This window comes from Chelon labrosus (assembly GCF_963514085.1).
Source record: "Chelon labrosus genome assembly, chromosome: 11".
NCBI classification, from domain to species: Eukaryota; Metazoa; Chordata; class Actinopteri; order Mugiliformes; family Mugilidae; genus Chelon; species Chelon labrosus.
In genome coordinates, this window is record NC_140344.1 from 10,437,628 (window position 1) to 10,456,531 (window position 18,904).

Genomic DNA, 18,904 nt, shown 5'->3' on the forward strand with positions numbered 1-18,904 from the left:
AACGCTGCCTTTTTCTGCTCAAAGAGAGAGCAACCTGAAGGGACTGACACAGGTCATAATGAAAGCTCCTCTGGTTTTGCCTCAGCTCTGAGACAGGCAGGCCAAGAAAAAGGAACATGTGGAAAGGCGAAGGCAGAGGATGAATAAAAAGGTAGGAAGGGAGGTTCACGGAAGAGTGGCATAACAAGCCCAGGAGAGCGCCAAGGAAAGACCGTATGCTTGTTCCTCACTTTGTCCTCCGAGAGCTGCCTTAATAGAGCCCTTGTTTCCAGCCTGCCACTCAGGATAACGAGTATAACTGCAGTCTGCCTCATCCTCTCGCTTTCTCCCCCTTTGACTATTCCTCCTCCATCTCATCCTTCTCTTCTTCTTACTCATCTACGTCTTCCACCACCCTCTCCTGCTTCCCTTTGTCCTTGTTCCACTCCTCATCCTCACCACTGTCCTTCTCTTTCTGTGTAAGTATTTCTTTGTCATTTTCCATGTCTTTCAGTCAAATAGGTAACTCAGAAAACCGCTCTCCAGTAGCCTTGACCTCTCCAGAAAGCCAGACTTTATTTTGTTTGTGTGGTCTTTTTTTTTTTCAGAGTAGAGAGAGAGAGAGGAAAAATATGACAGGACTGAACAAGTGAAAATACTGCGCCATCCACATCTGTGATTCAACAAAAGCCTTGTGATTCAGTGGCGACGGCGCTTCTCTGCAGTGCCCTTTTTCTGACTGTCACTGTTGATGGATTAATTACAATGATCTTTCATTATCAGTTACGCAGAACGACAAAAGAGAAGACTTTTGCGAGCGTGTTGCATCCGTGCTGTGCCGCACACGTTCAACCTCCCCGAGTCCAAGGTGCGACCAGAAGCGAGTTCCACTGCCCTAAAACACAGCAACACTTGAGAAAGCCGAGAAGCGCCGTGGCATAATTGCGGCTGACAGGTTTACTCGGATGAAAGAGAAAACAACAAATCTTTTGTTGAGGGTGCAACCCTCTGTTGTTACAAGCAGAGCGTTTAAACCAGCTGAATGAAACTGGCTGAAAATAAACTATTTGCATATTTTTAGACTCATTTCACCATCAGGGTCTGTTATAAATAGTATCTGATGGCTCACTGGTACTTTGAACTATTTCATGCTGCCATATGGAGGAGAAGAGGATGATTCAAACAAACTGAGCTTGATTTTTTTCCCCTTTATATATATATATATATATATATATAGATAGATAGTGGCAATACACCTCATGCATCTTCTCCTTTTAAAAACTCCCCCAGCTTTTATCATGAAGAGATTCGCAAGCAACAAAGAGCATTGGATATTTCTCTTCAGGAGTGGAGAGAATTCATATTAATTTTCAAAGATAGGCTACTTATACTATTTGCTGTAGACTCATGCTTTTTAAGCAGTGTCCTTTTAACCCAGCATCGCTGTCCTAAGGGGAGAAAATGAGGTGCTCTGCTCTCACCAAACTGATGTAATTAATGAACTGTGGGCTTTCGCTTTAAAGTCTGCCACAGTCTAAGAAAAAGAGCTTTTTCAACTAATATGGAAGCCAAGAAAAAAAAAGAAAAGAAAAGGAATATACTGTAGGGTTTTCAGCAAACCTGCAGCTGACTCAGACAAATGTGGGTAGTTTTTAAATAGATAAAGCCCTAATCTGCGGGACATTTGATCAACGGTTAATCTGCTGCAGAAATTCTATTAAAAGGCTGAGGGCTCATTAGCCAATAGATCTTAATCCCATTACTGCCTGGGCGGTGGGGGACCATGGGCCCGTCTGTCTGTCGCTCTGTGGGGGATACTGTTGCAGGCAGTCGCGAGAGAAGGTCATACACGGCACACTGCCATTTTCATAATGAGAGCGGAGCATCATGCATCATGCGCAATCATAAAAAAGCCATCACTGGCTACGCAGATGCATTTAATCACGGTGCATGTCTGGACCTAACATATTTAGCCCCACTGTGTAATAACAGGCTTTATTTCCTCTCTGGTGTGGGCCCGGCCCTTAGTTTAATTAAATGTTAGCTGAAATATCACAGTAATCTGTCTCTCTGTGTGTATTATCCTCATTGTTGGAAATTGTAATGGATTTTCTTTCACGGTTGATGTTGTAGTACAAGAGTTGGACGTTGGCCTGTTGCAAGCAGAGAGAGGAGCGATAGAAACAAGAGAAGAGGAACAAGAGAAGAGGAACAAGGAAGGAGAATAAAAGAGACGCACAGAGAATTGGAGGGAAGAAAATACAGAGAAGAGAAAGTCTGCGCGTGTAATCTCAGTCTTGTATTAAAGACGAGAGCTGGAGGAGGAGGCAGAGTCAAGGGTATTTCTGAGTGGAACTCTGTGAAAACAAACATCAGCTCCATCTATTGACAGCCACCCACAGGCTGTGTTGTGCAAAAGCCCTTCTTTGCACATCACGTTGAAGAAACTCCTAACATACAAGAAAAGTTAAATAGAGATGTGAGCACACCTGGAGTCTCTGTGTTTGTCTGCTGGGACTGTTTTACTGGTGCTTTAAAATGCAAGCCAGTTACATTCCTCTCCTCTAAGAATAAGCTTGTTACATTCGACTCATTCATTCCCTGCTATCTTTTATTGATACAGATGTCCTTCTCTGGCTGTGAAACTATGCTTGATCAATAAAGCCTTTGGACTAGATTCAGTCAAATGGTAGACGTGTTGTTATCAATTATGAATCGCTCAATGCTGAAAATGCCTAGCAGGCAAGAATGGAGCTCAATACCTCTTTCAGTGTGAAAAAAAATAAATACTTTGGAAAACATGGAACCAACATCATACATTGATTATATCTTACTATCCCTCTCCTCTCCTCTCCTCTCCTCTCCTCTCCTCAGATATTGATGAGTGTGCGGACAGCTTCGTCGAGTGCGATAGTAAATCCACTTGTGTCAACTTGCCCGGCTGGTACCACTGCGAGTGCCGCGATGGCTACCATGACAACGGCTTGTTTTCCGCCAACGGGGAATCGTGTATAGGTGAGTTGACCGCCTTCACTTCCTTTACACAGATAAAAAAATGTGGTCAAGAGATTTAGTTTTAATGTTAGTGGAATCACTGAGTCACTGCAAAAAGTGTTAAAGGTAGTAGTACGTGAACTTGATGTGTTCTGACACCTGTTAAACAAATATCATATGTGAACAATTCAGGTATAGTCATGTGGGCTTAAAAAAAAAAAATCTAGACCTGAAATTATTTCTTGCTTTCTTTTGTCGGGATAGTTTAACCTTTAATCTGTTTGTTATATGTGAGTATATTTGGCTTTTGATGGCACAACTCTACAGCAGTTATTTCATGATTAAGAGTTTAACTTGATTCTTGCAGGAGTTGAGATTTAAATACTGGTTCACACAATTTATCAATGCAATGATATATATATTTTTTTTGCATCATAAAGGGCCGCAACACTCATTAATTTTCCACTGACTGGTCTTTAATTTTACATCTCAGTTTCATCACAGCTTTAAGAGTCCTCACTTTAACTTCCACAGAAGCAAACACTGAAAATAGCACCTTCAAGATAAAGCAGAACTTTTTTTTTTTTTATATATATATATATATATATGAGTCAGCCACCGTCAGAAACTCCCTCAACTTTTTTGACACATTTGTGTAAGTAATGTTGTGATTGGATAGGTATGTCATTATAAGTGTGTGTCCCTCCCCAAACGTCACTTTGCTTTCTGCAGCCTATTCATTTTCTGGAACATTCTCTGTGATACAGCCTGTCAGAAGAGGTGTCGGCTGTCAAAACGGAAACCCTCAATCTACAGTAACATCGGAGCGTTTGCCTGTAACAATAGTGCTCGCGCTGCTCCTCTCGTTGACCCAATCTTGGCTGTCAGTCTGAGTGCGGAGAGGCGAGAAAAATAAAGCACATTAAAGCCGCTCTCAAGCTAACCTGTCTGCGCCTCGAAAAGCAAAGTTATAATTTGACCAAAAGTGGGTTTCTGGGTTACATTTCAGTTGTACGCTGCACATTCCCCCAAAGATTTGAAAAATGTTGTGTTGTTGCTGCATTTTATGGTCGCGTTTCAAGGCTCGACACAGTTTTGTTCAGCAGCTCTCAAGATGCGGAGAGCAAAGATGTGTAGTCCTCATAAAGACAAAAAACATGGCTGCTCGCTGACACATAACAGGAAAAACTCCTTTACTTTGTCATCATGTTACTAAAGCAACATGACTGGGCTCGTATTAAAGTAAAAAAAAAAAATCTCCACAACCCAACGGCACAGAGCATATGTATGATGTCATCTTCTTTGTGCTCCCTGCAGATATTAATGAATGCAAGACAGGGAGGAACACCTGTGCCAACGACACAGTGTGCTTCAACCTGGAGGGAGGCTACGACTGTCGGTGCCCCCACGGCCACAACTGCACCGGCGACTGTATCCATGACAACAAGGTCAAGCACAGTGGGCAGATCTGGGTGCTGGACAGCGATAGGTGCTCGGTGTGCTCCTGCCAGGTAATACACAGAAGGAGGTGGAGACAGAGAGTGTGGAGGCACAGAAACCGAAGACAGAGAGGAGATAGATGGACCGGATGAAACAATGGGAGGCAAACACGTGAAAACAGAAAGAGGAAATGTGTCCACAGCCGTGAATAGTTGAGCAATGATGCTACCCTCTCTTAGTGTATGTGCATCCGGCTGGTATAGAGGTGAAAATATTCACCTTTGTTTGATTTCTTTCTGCTTTCCAAGTGTGTAAACAAAGAATAACAAAAACCTGTTGTTCCCAGTGAATGATGCTGTCCCCCACGGGGCCAATCAGCAACAAATGTCACCTTGTTTCATCTTGTAACCAGGGTGCTCCTCTTAAATGGCATGCCGCCTTTGGGCTAACAGTGTTAGTATTTATGACCGCATACTTTGGTAACTTTGATGCTTAAAGTATCTACTAGTTGACCTTTGAAGGGAACCAAGTGAAGTCCAAAATGAGGAACAATTTTGGTGATAGATAGATAGATAGATAGTTGTTTTGACTGATTCCAAGGCATCTGGGAAGAGTCAGTCTGGAAAACTCATTCCATTATCACAAACATATTTTTCCTTCATGATTATCAGGTCACGGTGCAGTCATACTTTGCATTTGAGCATTTCACTCAACCTAATGCCAAGTGTCTGGCAGTAGTGGAAGGTGATTATAGTGGATTAGTGTCGGTAGTGAATGATCAAGCAGCAAATTATTCATTTGATTACAAAGGACCAGGGCAGAAATGGCTCCCTAATTAAATGAGTCATATTAATTGATTTGAGAGATTGAAGAGCTGCCTGTCAAAATTAGTTGTATTGAGCAGTCTTGGAGTAAACATGTTATTGTTTGGGAGGTGGATGGACACAGCTGGATATTAGATGAAGAGCGGTGGCTCGCCCATGGGGGAACCCAAGGTCATACGCCACAGAAGAGACAAAGACTGGGATGTGTCCAGACTGAGGTTGCACAATATGCAAATAGTTCATTGTTTCAACCTGCTTGGAAGCCAGATGGGTGCGGCTCGCTGCGTCAGTGCATTTGTCAGCGGGGCTGCTTATTTCTAAAATATGCCTGACAATAAACTCAATACACCAGTCGGCGGTATATGATATTGCTGCAGCTCCCCTCACAGAATCTTGAAATATTTCAGACAACTTTTGGACTGTTTTTTGGGCATGAGCCAGTTTAAATGGAGATTTTGAATTTTTAATGCATGTTTGTTTTCACACTGTAGATAGGAGTTTTGATATATTTCACAATTCTACGCTGTCATCCATAGTTTATTTTAACTTTTGAACAAACCTACCACAGTATCAGTAATGAGATGACGGTAAGGAAGCTACCTGGTCACCACCTCTTGCCTGCTGCAGCAAATGTGTCTTTGAGGTTGATATTAACAATTATATTCATGATCAGTTAATCAGTTATTTTGATCAAACAATTCATAGTTTTTGCATGAAGTGTCAGAAAACAATCATAATTTATCAGTGCTTTGATTATTCGAAAGTTTTTACTTCTCTGATCAGATATTCACATTTGAAAAGCTGGAAGCAAAATGTTTTTGCTTAACAACTTGCCTGAATAATTAATCGAATATCAGAATAGTACATTTTCTGTCCAGTCAGTGGATCAGGTAAACGACTAATTGTTGTCAAGTGTCGGCCCAGGATTGCGTCTGGAATGAACTCGACTACATTCGCTTCCTTTTCTGGCTCAGACACATTGAGGAGGCGGCTCCGCGTATGAATAGGAGGGAAGTATTTGCCAAACGCAATGAGCTGAATTCAGACCCGCAGCTGTTGGAAGGCACCTTCAAACACTGACACGTCAAGACAGCCAAGTAGCACTTCTTCAAACACGCAGTGATGAACAGGAACACAAGAAGAACCGCTGTGCACCAGCACTCAGAAATATATTTCCGTCTGGTATATAAAATACAGCCTCAAAACGGTTGCGAGGGACGGGCTGCGTAGACTTAGTTACATTATTTATAATCGACATATATGTTTAATGATGCCATCAAACGAATGACTTTGTCTTTGCATGCGTATGTCTGGTCATGCCTGTGTGAAAGTCCTCTGTTTAATGTTTAATTGTCTCTTCCGTGCTCAGGCTGGCCAAGTGATGTGCCGCAGGATGGTGTGCGACTGCGACAATCCCAACGCCGACCTGTTCTGCTGCCCCGAGTGCGACCCTCGACTGAGCAGCCAGTGTCTGCACCAGAACGGCCTGCTCACCTACGGCAGTGGGGACACATGGGTGGAGAACTGCCAGCAGTGCCAGTGCCTGGTGAGGAGGGACAGTTAAATGTAATTTATATCGCGGGATTTAGTGGCGTTTTTTACCCGGAGACACTTTGCCGTGGTGGTGAAAACAACACGGGCATTCATCGCTGTGCCGCAGTGCCCACACAAGAAATGTAAGAAACACTCCAGTCTCCATGGAAATGCCCATGAATGGGAGATGTGGTCCGTAAAGAAAGTCAAGGAGAGATGTTTTGTGGCAAGAGAGGGGGAGTGATTAAGAGGTGAATAGCAAGGTGGCAGAGAGGAGAAAGTGAAGATTGCTTTTCATCTTGCGCAGGAGAAAGAGTGTGATTACAGAGATTTTAAAGAATTCAAAGAAGCGCCCGCTCTGTTGTCTGCTGTGGTGGAATTACACGTTTTACTGAAGGATACTTCCAAGGTTAAAAGAACAGGAGAAAGTGTGTGTGCATGTACTGTACAGTGGGGAGGGTGTTTTGAGAAGTGTATGTTAGCGTTGATTGATGAGTATTTGCGGCGTGTGGGTTCGAGGTAGTTTCGAGTGTCCTCTGCATTCAATCCTATTTCTCACACTAATCCAGCGTTGTGTTCCCCACATGAATCTTTCACTGTGAGACATATGCTCTATTGTCTCTGCCTTCGCATCTTGTGCCGTGTTGACCTTTTCCAAGGTTTACACACTGCTGCTGCTCAAGCAACAGGGAAGCATTTTGTAAGTGTTTCCCAATAAAGCTGACAAAAACAGTAAATCTTTCCACCTGCGATGCCCCTCTCACCACATAACCGTATTAAATGCAAATGGGACGCTTTACATTCTACCCCACTGTTCTTGTTCACCCCTCCCTCTAACATGCTGCAACACCCACACCTGACTCGCATATCATCTTCAGTGTGGCTCTCAGACTAACACTTTACAACTCCCTTTTCTTCCTTTTATCCTCCCTTTGTTGCTTTTAAAGATCAGCCATTCTTGTAGCTAAGATACTGTAAGTCGGCTCCAGGCTGACAGATTTATGGTCTGAACAGCAGCAGCAATGTCATTTCCTCCCACCCCTCCCCGCCACTGTAATGCTGTCCCGATGCCCGGACCCAGGGGCTGCTTTTTGGATTTCTTACAGCGAGCCATTATGGAAGAGCTTGAAAAATCACTGCACAGCTGAGAGGCAGCGGGGAGGCACAGTCGGCTGAAAATGGGTTCGCTCGGCTTCACTCTTGCTGAGGCTGTGCTCACTGTCGGCACTTATATATGTTGACACAAGCAGACACAAACACGCTTGAGAATGCGGGCCCGCCTGTCACAGCCGCGCAGAGCACGCGCACGCATACATTGTAAACACGCGTGTGGACACAGCGTACACGTGTTTGAAAATGTAGGTAACACCTATCGCCAAGGCAGCACACATCCCGCGTGTGTCCACGCAGACAGACATGAAACCCACTCAATTAAAGATGCACGCACGCGAGGCAAAGGACCACCAGCACACAGCACAAAGAGCAGCACTTGAAAGGGCGAGGGAGAAGGCTGTACAGGGGCTCCAGTAGCGTGACAGGGACGTGAAATGAACCTTGAACGCTGCTACACTTAGCAGAGCAGTGGCTGTCCACGGCTCTGCAGGGGCCTTAAAATACACAGTGACAGAAGGCAGACGGGCAAAACATTGTCCTCAGCGCAGAGATACGTGTCCTTCTCTGCTGCACCGTGCAATCATTTGAAATCAAGAACCTTACAGACTGTTCACACAGGAGCCACTTGTGATTTGCTGTCTCGTTAAATTGTCGGAATATCAAAGAAGCATTGATTTCCATAACCATATGTGTAGATTGTACCTCAGGTCGAAGCACGTTAAAAAAGAAGGAAAGCAAGAAAGAAAAAAGAAAGAAAGAAAGAAAGAAAGAAAGAGCGCGTTTGTTGCAGGCAAAGATAAATGTCACCAGTTTTAATCTCCTGGAGGCATTTTGTAACGTTCATTCTTACACGGCGAACCCTTGCATCTGTCTGTGTAAAAGCATGAGGATTAAATAGCAGCGAGATACCATGAACAAAAAGCCAGATTAAAATAATAACCTTCAGAAATATCATAGAGGAATCAAAGACCGACTTCACTTTCTGTCGCGTGCGAAAGGCAAACACAGGCTTATTGTGCAGCAAATCTCTTTCTCCTTCTGTGATCATAGGCCACATCTGCACAAACAGACACAGATGACACAGTCCCGTATCGTGGTGTGGAACACATATCCCGGGTCTACCTTCAATCCCTCCCTCTGGCTGCGGGTAAAGAGTGCCACTCGGGGGGATTTCCCACTCTGAATGTTTACACACGGCACAGAGGCAGGGAGTGGGCATTAGCGGCGTGTGAGTCTGTGCTTTAAAGCCGGCCTAATTTACTACAACATTTCAGAAACGCTGAGCCAGGCGATTTTCAGTGGTACTAAATATCCCCGGTGGGATGCTCGCATCGAGCCTCTAAGTTTATGTGTGTGTGTGTATCTGCTGGTGTGTTTAAGCATATACAGTAGATATATACACAGATCAGACAATTATGACCACCTTCCTAATATCGTGTTGGTTCCCCTTTTGCTGCCAAAACAGCCCTGACCCGTCGAGGCATGGACTCGGCCAGCCTGCTGAAGGTGTGCTGTGGTATCTGGCACCAAGATGTCAGCAGCAGATCCTTTAAGTCCTGTAAGTTGCGAGGTGGGGTCTCCGCAAATTGGACTTGTTTGTCCAGCACATCCCACAGACGCTCGATTGAGATCTGGGGGAATTTGGAGGCCAAGTCAAAACCTCAGACTTATTGTTGTGCTCCAACTATTCCTGAACCATTTTTGCTTTGTGGCAGGACGCATTATCCCTTTAGGTAGGTGGTACATGTCAAACTAACATCCACATGGATGGCAGGACCCAAGGTTTCCAACATTGCCCAAAGCATCACACTTCCTCCTTTCTATCAGAACCAGGATTAACTTCTTGAGCAATTTGAGCTACAGTAGCTCGACTGTTGGACTGGACCACACGAGCCAGCATTCACTCCACACATCCATCAATGAGTCTTGGCCACCTATGAACCAGTCACCGGTTCAACACTGTTCCTTCCTTGGACCACTTTTGATAGATACTGACCACTGCAGACTGGGAACGCCCCTCAAGAGCTGGAGTTTTGGAGATGCTCTAACCCAGTCGGCTAGCCATCACAATTTGTCCCGTGTCAAACTCACTCAAATCTTTACACTTGCCCATTTTTCCTGCTTCTAACACATCAACTTTGAGGACAAAAAGTTCACTTCCTGCCACTATCCTAACTAACTAACAGGTGCTGTGATGAAGAGACAATCAGTGTGATTCACTTCAGCTGTCAGTGGTCATAATGTTATGCCTATCCATGGGTGTATATACAGTCTGAACCTGTATTTCATTGCCCAATAAGGTGCAGAAACAGCCACGGTTGACAGTGTGAGCAGAAGTGGGTCAGGCCTGAGTGATGTAGCATACAGTCAGATCTGAAGGGTCTGCAAAGATGGTCAAAATATACGACCTGTTTTCTCGGGCCAGTAGAGCAGCAGCAGAAATCCAATAAGGCTTTCTGCTCTGAAAGTTTGCTGTGAGATTAATATGGGAGCGACAATAAGACTAGAACAAGTCAATTAAAAAGCTGGAGCATTTACCTCCACAGTGTGAAAAAAAAACTGCTGAGTTGGTTGGAAGACTGCTCAGCTCATCTGTATTTTCTCGGTACCTTAACAACTTTCTCTTTTCATCAAGCGGAGACGGTCCCTCCAGCATATAAATACACCACGTCAGGAAAAATGTGTGTATTTGGGTGAATAGTTTGTTTAGGCATGGAAAAATGTAACAGTCGTTTGCTCCTGTCTGTCAATCTCAAACTGTCTCCCTGCTCTCACAGCAGGGGCAGGTGGACTGCTGGCCTCTGCCGTGCCCGCCCGTCGACTGCGAGTTTACCGTGGTGCCCGAGGGCGAGTGCTGTCCCCGCTGTGTCACCGACCCCTGCCAGGCTGACACCATCCGCAACGACATCACCAAGACGTGCACGGACGAGCACAATATCTCACGCTTCAGCGGCTCCTCCTGGATCAAACACGGCACCGAGTGCACCCTGTGCCAGTGCAAGGTAAGCTGCTGGCCCCCGGCGGCAGCGCCCACACGGCAGCAAATTACACCTAAACCAGTTCAGTGCCAGACAAGACACCAAAGAAAAATAGTTCTGGAAGTGAGAACCCTTTGTGCTTTTTTTTTAAGGGAAATGAGAGTACACCACGGTCCAGACTAGATTTGTGCATCTTTAGCACCTCACGGCAGTATTTATCACATGCAGTGGTAAATATCATGTGTGCAGATTCACAGAAAATTACAGAAAATGCATTTTTTAAGAGCAGTCATCGAATGGGCCGCAGATGGAGAAGTACAATAATGGGATGAGTACCTCCCAAGCTATTTAGTAAAGCACGATCCACACAGTGATCGCTCTGAGAGAGAAAAATCTGATATCCACACTCTAAGAATGAGACAGCTGCTGTATTTGATTTTGTTGCTGTTGTTAAAGAGCTCAACAGAGAGCAGAAAGGAAAACAAATAAGATAAGATGCACTATTTGGGAATTATTTCAAATGCTACGGTTGAGTTTGGATGCCAGATTGCCAGGTTCCATTTTTATTTATTAACAAGAATGCTGTGTTATTCTGTGAAAGCAGAAGTTGGATCTCTTGGGAAACATGCATGTTCTCTCTCTTGGTAATAGGAGATTGATGCAACTCACAGACAGCTAGCTTAGCACAAAACATGGAAACAGCTTGTGTAGGTCCATCAAGTGGTAACAATATCCACCCACCAGCACATCAAGAGGTCGTCAGTCAACATTTTAATTAGTAGTTAATTAGAGTTTAGGGGTTATGTGCTGGGCTGGTTGGGACCATTGACTCGCTGGAGTCACATGTGGCTGGCTTTGCTGCCTCTCAGCATTTACAGGGCTCTCGTTTCCTAAATGAAGTGAAAGCTTGGACAGACACAAATCCGCACAGAGAAAGCATCTGTCAGCCTCTCATCTCTAGGCCTCTGGTTCAGCTCCAGCAGGATATAACTGCTGTCTCCTCTGCACTGCGTTAAACAAGCAGACATGTTTGCGCATGCAGTACTCACAACGTATAGAGCATCATCTAGGAAACTCAGACAAACTCACATAATTTACTCTTCTAAATCAGCTGCTCTACGAGTTTTTTTTATGTGGTGCAGAACAGTCACAGAGAGAGTAAACTATGCAGGCAATATCCTCTTCATTACCAAATGTGAGCGGAAATTGTTTGCCTCGGCTTTAGGACTAATCCTGCAAGACTGAGTCCCCTTTCTGAGTTCGGAGGATAAGATATTCTCTCCCTGCTTGCCTGATAATAATGTCGACATCTTAGACGGCGGATAGCAGCTAATTTCTGTGGACCTTCAATAAATATTCAAAGTCTTTGTGCTATCTTTCAGAAAAGATTTACATTCATCTCATATGCATAGACACTCATTTCCTCTTTCTTAAGTTGTTCTGTACTGTGTTTTATCCTGATTGCCAATCTTCAGTGATTCAGGGCGCTTATCAGTCCCCAAAGTTTAAAGCAGAATGACTCAGTGACCATTCACATTTGTATTCTCAGTAGAAAATCGCCACCTTGGATCACTCGGGGCCGAAATGACACCCAGAGGAACTCTAAATGTCAAACTGAATGCCGCAGCAACACCGCCATCTGAAATTATTATCTGCAGCGTCTCAGAAAGAGTTTGTTCCGAGGTTAGAAGATCGTGATCGTAATCCTCATCTCCTTTCTTTACCTTCTTTCCTCTCGTTTTCCAGAACGGACACATCTGTTGCTCAGTGGACCCCATGTGCCTTTAGTCCTGGCGGCCCTGAAGGCACCTGTACAGAGTTCTCCATGTAAAGAACACGTAACACCACCCCTGTGTCTCGTCACTGTCCTCCTCACAGGCGTGGGTCAGATAGTGTTTGCATTGTTGGGATTAGTTGTGGGCGGCTGAACCAGATGAATGGAGGATGATTCATAGAAAGCAGACAGTTGTACAAAAGTAAGCTTCAGGTACGTTCTCCTTTGGTTATCCACAGTTTATTGCTCCTATTGCGTGTTCTACACAGTCAACTCCACCCGTCTGGTACCGCAAGCACGTTAAACAGTAAAGGTTCTGCAAATACTCTGTGACCCGCGCCTGCTTCCTCAACTCCTTTATACCAAATGCAAACCTATATCATACCAAACAGATGATGGACTACAGTTTTACCACTCTCTTAGTTCTGTCTCACCACTTCGCGTGAACCTTTAAGGATCACCGCTCACCCTCCCACCCACTCCAAATCATTGCTACATGAATCTGTAAGATATTACTATTACTGGCATGACTGTGCTTGATGTCCAAACATTTTTGCTGATTTCTAAATGATGATGATGATGATGATACCTTAGATAGAGTAAAGGCAGTTAGCATAAGGTTCCGTTGCCACATTTACGAGTCGTCTATATTATGTGGTGCTTTGTAGCAATTTTTGGTTCCATTTCTCTTTTTTTGTAACTTTACTTTCCGAGCTTGTTATTGTGTAATAGTGAAATAAAGTATTTCCATTTACATTTAATTCTCGTCTTCATGTGTGAGTGTTGTCTTGGTATTGTGAGTATTTGCTATTGCTGTCTTACTGAGACCTTCATGAAGGATTAAAAAGTCGAAACTAATGAGACGTATCAAAGGTTAGTAAATAATTCATCAACCTGGTACAGTACATCATCAGAAAGAACATATTTTAGAATATCAGCTTATTGGGAAAATCATTTCTGCTATGTTCATAAATAAATTGCTTAAATTAGTCACAGGGATTTTTCACAACTTGTTAGCTTCCCAAATGTTTCTCTTATGAACGGACTGTACTTTAATAAAGAATTAATAAATGGTTTATTGGCCTCTAACAAAGTTATTAGTTGAACCTCACTTAGAGAATAGATTCCTGATGAGATGTCTAACAATTTAATAAAAGACCAAACTTCTTTTACCAGAGTTGTCGTTCTGTTGCTTTTGATTCAATTCAATTCAGTTATGTTTATGTAGCGTCAATAACAGTCTAAAGAAGCTTTGCAGAAAGCAGAGCCTGAATTCCCCCGAGTAAACACAAAGAAAGAAGAAAACCCTTTAGCCTTCCTTTTAACACAAAGTATCCCTGAGCTCATATCGAGGTCGACCAGGTGGGCCTCAAGCAGTTTAAGGTCGTCTCCTCCACATTAGTTTAAAATTTCATTCTAGACTTAAAAAAGCAGCTGATGTAACAGAAACAGTTCACGTTAGGACAGGAAGATCAAACCGGCTCAACTCTTGAGTCTTGACTGTTTTCTCAAAACAAAACTTTATATCTCGTCTCAAAGTGTACTACAAGTGTACAACTAAAGTTTGACGTTAATACCTTTTGTGATGTCTCTGGCAACTGAAAACTGCAAGTTAGCACTGTCTCAGAGACTGGACATCAGCCTTTGTGCAGGAATATTCTGGCTTGGTGTCACATGCATGGTGGCTACAGCAGGGTAAAGTGTCCTCACAGCATGGTGCAAGTGGACTGCAGAAGGAGCTTAAGGTTAGAGTTAGGATCTGATTTGTCTGTCCATATGATGGTCAACCTTACGACTACGAGGCACTGTTCCACGTGCGACATTTTCACATAGATACGGTACATCAGTAGCAGTAAATGAAGATACTGTATACTATATAAAGTAGTTGACTGAATGCATATGTGAACAGGTTTGTGTATCTTTAACCCCTAGACGCCTGAATTGATTTTTCAATTATATAAAGAAATTAATTATTTGTGTTTTTGCTTACCACTCCGACCGGTCCTACGAGAAACTAGTGCTTGCAAAAGGTTCCTAGGAATTTTTTTGAATGTGCACAAACCAACATTGGAGGATTACATGCGTTATTTCGACTGCAGTCTGAGCGGAAACTGCGTCGCGAATTTGCGACACTCAGCGACAAGGGGTTAAAATTAACTCTAATTTGGAAGTGCGCCTCCAAACGTGCTGGAATAAAAGAAAAAAGTAAATAATGCTTTAAATAACAATAGTTCCTTTTGTGGTTTTTCCATCATAAGAGGTCAGTGAGATTTACTTAATGACATCTTCTCTTCCTGACTGAAAAATCCAGAATAAAAACGTTTGAATATTTTTTCATCAGTAATGTTTATCTACTGGATACACGATATCTCCTACTTTCAATCAAATATGTCCTCAATGTTTGGGAAAACCACCACGTCACACTCGAGTATCTGTCGCCCAGGACTGGCCTAACTCAGACTGCAGCTCAGGCGCACTTTTTGATTGAGAAAACAGCTTTCTGAACATTATATGATTTTACACAGTCACGCTCAAACATCACAACGTCGAGCAACGTATTTTCAGTGCAGAGAGACTTCATATATTATCATTGTCAGCATGGGTTGACTGGTTTGACTGGTCAGATCTGGTTGATACTATGAACTGAATGAGTAAGTTGACATTTGTGTTGTCCTCAGAGGACACACTAGAGCTGGAGACTCTTCCACATCCTCACATTTGGATACAGAACGATGGCTATCCCGGCTGTCGCACACACATTCCTCTCCTCCCTGCTCTGTCCTGCGCCTCTGGGGATGGTCGTAATACTTGTATTGCAGAAGAACACTTAAAGCTCCTAATATAATTATCTATCCGCTCACAGTCACAGACAAATGAGTTTAGCCTGGAGATGGCTTTATTTCCCCGTGGAACAGTCTCTCCCCACCAACTGATTCCCAGACTCTACCTCGCAGCTGCTTACATTAACAAACACACAACGTAATAGGGCCCATTTATGATCCAACACACTCTGCACTCAGCTTTCTCCTGCACCTCGCTCGGCCCAAAAACTTTTTTACCTCTACCTACCTTATCGTGACACCAAACTCATCCCTGAGTTGAAAGAGAGGGCTGCGGACACGGACAATGGGCAGTGGGCTGATCGCAGTGGCTGCTCGCAGGTTGGCAAGGGCACCATCTGGCCTGCTTTGGTCCAGTGGCTTCTAGCTGGTGGTGGCATGAAGCCAGTGGGCACCTGAGTAGTGGTGGCACAGCAGGGCAGCCTGGTCCTCCAGCTGGCTCCTAAATGTCCAATTTTCCATGGCAGAGCTGAACCCTCTGCAACAGATGCCTGAACCCACAGGGAGTCCACTTCACTGCCTGTCCTATATTCACCGTTAATGACCACACATATCATTGCGGTTGTGGCTGGTGAACCACGCAACAGCGAAGAGTCAGTTTTACTTTGGTCAAGGTTTTAAACTGATAAAACGCATTAGCAATATTTTTGCGCTGACAGTTTTTTCATTACATTTTCAGTGGTCTTCTATTCTTCAAATAGATCTAATTGGTCTGCAAGATCCACTGCACCGTAAAGGAGAACCATTTTTTCTGTCAAAAAAATAAAAAGAAAAGGAGCATGAAATTACTAATATACTTGGCAATCTCATCGTTGTAGTATGTATAGGAAAATTACATGGACATGTGCAGTTTAAAGCGTCTGCATGTAGAACGCTTGCTTCTTACTGCTGCAGGGTAAATTCCGTGTTTTCTGTTTGTCTGTCACAGCTTGTGTGGGATTTAGGGAATGCGCAAATGTATAGAGGCGCAGCCAAAACATGGAGGAAGCCACTTTGAATTGTGTGCATGAAAACAGACATCACACGAGTACAACAGCTCTGCAGTCCCACGACGGGCGCCTGGTTCCAGATACAACTCCAGCTGAATGAAGAGATTTTTTTTTTGGTTCGTAAAGAGCTCTGACTAAACCGGAAGAGACGCGCAGTGTCGACAGTGAAAAGTTTTATCTAAGGCATCTAAAAACAGGTGGGTTTCATGCAGTATAGATTTTGTCAGTATTGCGAGTTAAACAAAAATAAACATGATTCTGTGTCATGATTGAGACTTACCAGTCCTTTCCACGGATTACAGTTGCACCTTGTGAACGTCCTGAGGACATCCGGGAGGAGTCAAGCGTTATGGCAACGGCCAGCACCACCACTGAGCTTCAAAACTGTACAGATGGGATGAGTGATTTCAGTTGTATGACATCTAATCCTAATGAAATAAAGACTAAATAACAAAAAGCAGATTGTGTTTAACAGTACAGTCTGTCACTGAATGACTGAAGGGCAATGGAAATTCTGTCTTAAGAGTCACCATGCGGCTCTTCATTTAATTTGACTTGCGAACAGTTTAAAAAAAAATTGATCCCCTTCCACCACAGAGGAATAGTAAGGCAGACATCGTTATTGCAACCCAACGCTGGGGAATTCAGTCCTCTGAGTGAGTTGCTGGAGGTGCTGAGAGATTTATCAGAGCCACATGTTCCTCTGTGAGGTATCAGAAACCCATGGAAGGAACTGGTGATGATTTCTGTTTCTGTTGTAGCCACTGGGGACAGAAGCCATCTCGGTCTTGGTGATAGGACTGAGGGGAAACCTACTCGCTGGCTGGGACTGGCTGCACTGATAAATTTCACAGGGTCTCTGAGAGTCACGGAGCTGTCAGCTCAGAGTGATGGGCCATGCCAGGACATGATACACTGATCTAATTGGAGGATAGCTCAGAGACAGTAGAGGTTGATCTGTAGCTATGGCTCATCTCCTCTGGGGGTTTTCTGGTTTATATTTAGCTGTAGGTACAATAATAGGGCTTCATTTTTTATTTTCAAAACTGGTTGTTTCTTTTCCAAGTTGGTGGAAAGAAATGTTACAGTAAAGAACGGGAAATGTTTCCAAACTGCCTCGAGAAAGTTTTAACCTGTGACATGATGTGCAAAAGGAAGCTTCGGAAAAATGGGATTAAAAGGCAGAATGCAATCAATCACAAATGATAATATTACAAACGCATCCACTGCATTGAGGAAGTAGTCGATACATCGGTAACACAACATGGGCATTAGCCTCCAACACCCCACAAACATTTTTGAAACTCTGGTTTTGATGTGTTCTCTCAATTACTGCATGGTCCTCCAAAAATCAATATCTAATTTCTCAGCCCAATGGCAGACTTGGAAGACGCCTCAGTCAAACAGCTAATACTCTCTGGCAATGAGATTTATTTTCCCAAACAAACAACGAGCATCAGTAAGACCTCCAGTGTTTCTGCACCTGCTTTGTTTTCACACGGCAGGTATTCTCTCATATTTACCATTAACAGCATCTATCTGAGGCTCTCATTAGAGATAATTTATAGTGAGTGGCGAGGCTGGATTCAGTGTTGTGGATGCAATTACACTTCACAGAATACATTACTGATGATGGACTGCTGCAGAGATTAAACCTATGATGTCATGGCCACATATTAGTCTGTTTGTCTCATAACTCAGCCTTATGTAGTATATTGACTTAAACCAGGGATTGGATTTAATCCTTTTGAAATGAACCAATGTTCATGCGAAGGCTGCCTTCAAATAGGGTCACGTCTACTATGTTCACAAAGCGACACGTATGAACGGCGAGCTCTAATGTCTGAGGTTGACAGTAAGTTATTTAACTCTATTCTTTATTTTAAAATACAGTATGTCTGGGGAAATGCCTACAGCCTTTTGTTGTGCCTTTCCTACATCACCCACTTGTAGCCTCTGTGGCTACTAGGCCAATGATAGCACGTGACCTCCATGCATTGATGGTACACAACTTCCCATAGCAAAAGCTATGCGGTTTGAGCGTGATGAAGTGCATTAGCTTTTTAACATCTGCTGACATGGATGCTTTCTCCATTGGGACAATGGATGCGCCAACACTGTTTTCTGTTTAGCGTACAAAAATACAAAGTACAGCTGATGTTCATATTTATCAACTTTAGGAAAGTGGCACTCATAAAAACAAAAACTGTCGCATGATGACACTAAAGGTAGAGTAGGATTCATCCTTTGAGCAAGATTTATTTTTTTATTTTTTTCTGAGCCAGCCTGGAGACCTGACTGGGCATCAGACATGTCCATCCAGAGACCTGCAGCTTAAGTTAAAAATATAAATAAATAAAAATTTTAAAATTTGGAACAAGAGCCATAATTGTCTGTAATGACGCATTTTCCTGTTATCAATCATCTCATGACCCTCCAG

The 18,904-nt window shown here is 43.4% G+C and overlaps 1 protein-coding gene across 2 annotated transcripts in view; it reads left to right on the forward strand.

Annotated features, from left to right (window-relative positions):
• nell2a (neural EGFL like 2a) overlaps nucleotides 1-13,680 on the forward strand; it is a 76,520-nt gene extending 62,840 nt beyond the window's left edge. Inside the window, exons 16-20 of one of the 2 annotated variants that reach the window (XM_084555469.1) lie at nucleotides 2,854-2,994; nucleotides 4,291-4,484; nucleotides 6,607-6,783; nucleotides 10,661-10,885; nucleotides 12,608-13,680. In XM_084555469.1, coding sequence (XP_084411595.1) covers nucleotides 2,854-2,994; nucleotides 4,291-4,484; nucleotides 6,607-6,783; nucleotides 10,661-10,885; nucleotides 12,608-12,649 — 779 coding nt within the window. In that variant the 3' untranslated portion in view covers nucleotides 12,650-13,680. Of the gene's footprint in view, nucleotides 1-2,853; nucleotides 2,995-4,290; nucleotides 4,485-6,606; nucleotides 6,784-10,660; nucleotides 11,265-12,607 lie in introns of those variants that run through there. The other variant, XM_084555468.1, reaches the window with a different exon arrangement.
• The last annotated feature ends 5,224 nt before the right edge of the window (nucleotides 13,681-18,904 follow it).